The sequence below is a fragment of the Notothenia coriiceps genome, unplaced genomic scaffold (assembly GCF_000735185.1).
Source record: "Notothenia coriiceps isolate Sejong01 unplaced genomic scaffold, NC01 NC01_scaffold00027273, whole genome shotgun sequence".
Classification (NCBI taxonomy): Eukaryota; Metazoa; Chordata; class Actinopteri; order Perciformes; family Nototheniidae; genus Notothenia; species Notothenia coriiceps.
Window position 1 is genome coordinate 22,643 of NW_011359974.1, and position 3,855 is coordinate 26,497.

General features: G+C 47.9%; 1 protein-coding gene across 1 annotated transcript; it reads left to right on the plus strand.

Moving 5' to 3' along the window:
• Positions 1-200: 200 nt before the first annotated feature.
• On the plus strand, positions 201-3,415 carry LOC104957533 (transcription factor Sp4-like; the record flags this gene model as incomplete). The annotated part of the gene is made up of 4 exons (XM_010785176.1): positions 201-753; positions 1,009-1,079; positions 1,958-2,374; positions 2,851-3,415. Coding segments are annotated over exons 1-4 (1,060 nt in total), but the record flags the coding sequence as incomplete, so codon positions are not given.
• Positions 3,416-3,855: the final 440 nt, after the last annotated feature.

Consider the following 3,855-nt stretch of genomic DNA (forward strand, 5'->3'; position numbering starts at 1 on the left):
CTTGCTCTCACACCAACGTGACTACCTCCGCCAGCCCCTACTGAGGCACCGATGCATTCTGGGAGTTGTAGTCACGGCAGCCTAACCGAGCTCGAGAAGGCGAGGCCTCGTCAAAATACAACTCCCATCTCGACCCTCGCACGCCGAGCCCCGTCGTCCAATCTGAATATATGGGAGGAGCGCGTCCGCCCACAAAAGCCACAGCTATCTCACCGTATCTTCCCCTTAAAAAACCAATTGTGCAAGAAAAAAAGGAGAATACGCTTTAAATACAAACACTGGTGACGGTGTGTTTTCGGTGCACGACGGACGGCGACGAGGCGTCCCCGCGTCGTGCTGCGAGAGGAGCGGCGGCGACAGGCAGGAGCAACGGAGAGGGTGTTGTCCTGATGCTTAAATGGAAGTGGGTGGGCCTCTACGGTCACACACTGCCAACTTCTCTGTGGATATTATTCTGACAAGCGCCACTTTGCTCGTATATGGACTGGCTTTACGGTAAAAGAGACATACGGAGTGGCTGCGAGGGTGCCGGTGACGTTCACTGTGTTCTCCGTTATCTCCGTTATCTAGGGGCTGTTTGATTGTGCCTGCGCTTGGCACCGCCCTTCCTGGCCGGTGGGTGGTTTCGTCAAACGGGCAGATCCGACACGGCCCAGTGCCGAACATATAGCCCGTCCTCCGCCTCCGTACCCGGCCGGCCTTCTACCGTGAACTACACCCTCTCTCTCTCGGTATATTAATGCGTTATGAGTGGTAGGTACCCTCCCCCCTCTCCGTCTCCACCCCCCTCTCTCTCTCTGTCTGACAGATAGGAGACCCTTTTCATATTGATGATGAGGTTACTGGTTTATCTTTATTGATGACTTTTGTTTTGAATATATCTGCATTTATGATCAGATTTTTGTTGAGGCAACTTAGTGTTTACATGACCTTATAATGTTTTATTTAGAAATGCAAAGATATTATAACTGGAGATATTCTCACATTTATACTCTCTTTTTTTGACAGACTCCAAGAAGGAATCATCTGGAACTGAAGGAGGGAAAGCATCAAAGAAGGGGAAAAGTTCTGGATCTCAGGTACAGAAAACAAATATGACTTTATCATACTTCATTACTTTTGCCTTGCCTGTAGGCCAAAATGTACTCCCTCCCTCCCAGCCAGCCAGACACACTGGGGGCGTTTCTCTGGTGAATTCCACTTCCTGCTTCTGTGCAGCCCTTCTGAGAGACTCTTGAATAGGCTTATATGGCTGTCACACTTCAGCCTCTTTATCTTTGAGTTGTCCATTTGAAATAGGGTCAAAAATAATTGAATTCATGTGGATTTACTTTTTAAAAGAACTGCAGTGTTGGTATTGTTCTATAATTGCTAAACACATATTTTTATAGGTTGTTTATACCTTTTAGATACATTTAAGACAGACAGTTATTCTTTAATACATCTCTCTGTGTGAGACCTGCAAGAAAAGCATTGTAGCATTGCCATATTTGTTATAGATTCTAGACGGTTTCCAAGATGTACAGCATAAAAATGTGCTTGCGACCTAGTTCTTTTGAAAGGGAGGAGAGTGAAAGAGAAAAGGCGGCTTTTTCTTCCAGTGTTCTGAGAAAAGAGAAATGTGGTTGTCACACGCCCACCCACTCGCTTCCTGTAATACCGCCCACTTCCACTGACAGCTCTCTCTCTCTTTCTCTCAGCTTTTTGTGTTTCTTTTTGGTGCACCGTGTTTTCCCCCACTCCTCACTTTTTCTCTCATCTTTGTTTCAAATTGTTCCTTGTGTGTTTTACTTTTATACCGGCTCACCCTTTCCCTTTGGCTTTTTTTACTCATATGTTGTACTTTCTTGTTTGTGTATGTATGTGAGCTCTCTGTGTGTTTCCGCCTGTCTCTTACCCTGTCAAGCTTCTCCTCCTTCCCTCGCCACTCCTCTTTAACCGTTCCTCTCTCCTCCAGGATTCCTCGCAGCCCTCTCCGTTGGCCCTGCTAGCGGCCACCTGCAGTAAGATCGGAGGGCAGGGGGTAACGGAGGGGGCCCAGGCTCAGGCTCAGGCCCAGGCCCAGGCCCAGGCTCAGGCCCAGGCCCAGGCTCAGGCTCAGGCCCAGGCCCAGTTGGGGGCCCAGCAGTTCCAGCTCCAGGGAGGTCAGTTCCAGCTGCAGGCTGGTCAGCTCCAGGGTCAGATAGTGTTGGACGCGTCTGGAGGTCAGACCCTGGTACCCCAGCAGCTGGAGCTGGTCCCGGCTCAATTCACGGGGAACGGCTGGCAGATCATCACAGCAGCGCCCACTATGGCCAAAGAGAACACCAATCAGCCTGTTGCTGTGACGGTGGCCACCACCTTGGCTAATGACAGCTCAGCGGGTGGACGCAAGGTGAAAAGTGGGGGAAGCAGTGGGTTGGAGCAAACGAAAACACTTTTTATGACAGTTATTTCTAAAAATGGATTATAAACATACTTATTATGGGTTGGAATCTTCTTATAGCGCTGTTTAAGTACTCATAGACATTAATATTGCTTTATAACGAATATTATAATACATTATAAAGTATTTCTATAATGACTTTTAAGTTGAAGTATCATAATACTTTAAAACGGCAAAGTTATTTTAGATACAATTATATATGTTTGGTAACAATGATCATCTTAAGCAAGTTTGCAATGCAATACGCATAAACTTCAGGATAGTACATAGATCATGCATTATATAAGGATTAAAATGTATAACAACTATGGGAATTATAATACACTTTGATCCTTGAATGATCCAGAAAGGTTTGCGAGTTTGTTTTATTTGTCTGCCAATGTTTGTGTTGTTAAGTGCATCACTTCTCCTTTCCTGTTGGGAAGGTGAAGGCAGTAGCTGGGATCAACTGCATCCCAAATGCCGGCGGCGAGGTCCAAGCCAACGGGCTGCAGCACCAGATAGATACGGCAGGAAGCATGCAGCAAGTGATCGTGGGCCAGATGGAGCACCAGTTTCTGCAGCAGATCCAGCTGCAGCCTCAGAGTCAGGCCCAGGGGCAGCAGCAGCAGCAGCAGCACATTGAGACCATCCAGCTGGCCCCAGGACAAACCCTGCAGCCCATCCAGGCCTTCCAGAACTCCGCCCAGGTCCTTATCCGTACTCCAACCCTGTCCCACTCTGGGCAGATGTCCTGGCAGACGCAGCAGCTGCCCGGCGGGGTCTCCCTGCAGGGTGGACTGGGGACGGCCATGCCACAGCAGCTAACACTGGCCCCGATATCCGGTGGGACGGCCGTGGGGAGTGGAGGGCTGGTCTCCCTGAGTGGAGCACCGCTGAGCGCAGCCCAGATCAACCCAGGGTCTGGTGTACAGACTGTCAGCATCGCGGGGCTGGGCACAGCGGGGGTTCAGGAGCAGGGTGTTCCCCTCACCGTTACTGGTCTACAGGGTAAGGCCGCACTCAGTAACTGTGAATGTATAGGGATTAAGCAGTGTTCTATGAAATACCTCCAGGGCTGCTAACAATGATAGTGAAAAATGGTAAAGGTGATGTCTTTACATTTCTTGATCTGTCAGTCCAAAACCAAAAACCTATTCACTTAAATATGATATAAAAGGGAGAGAAGAAGCACATCTTATAGCACTATACTTTCTCAGAGTCAGCAATTAGTTAGAAATGTTGTATTTGGTTGTGATAGTCATGTTAAACAGCAATATTTGGCTATGTTGGTTCAATTGTTGAGTGTGATAAATAAACAATTGAAATAAGCCATGTTGAGGGGAAGCCTTTTTCCAAACGTGGCCTAAGTGGATGTCCAAAGTGTCAGATTTAGAAACAATGTGGGGGGGTTAGGCATTAGTTATTGAGAACATACATATAAGGCTTTC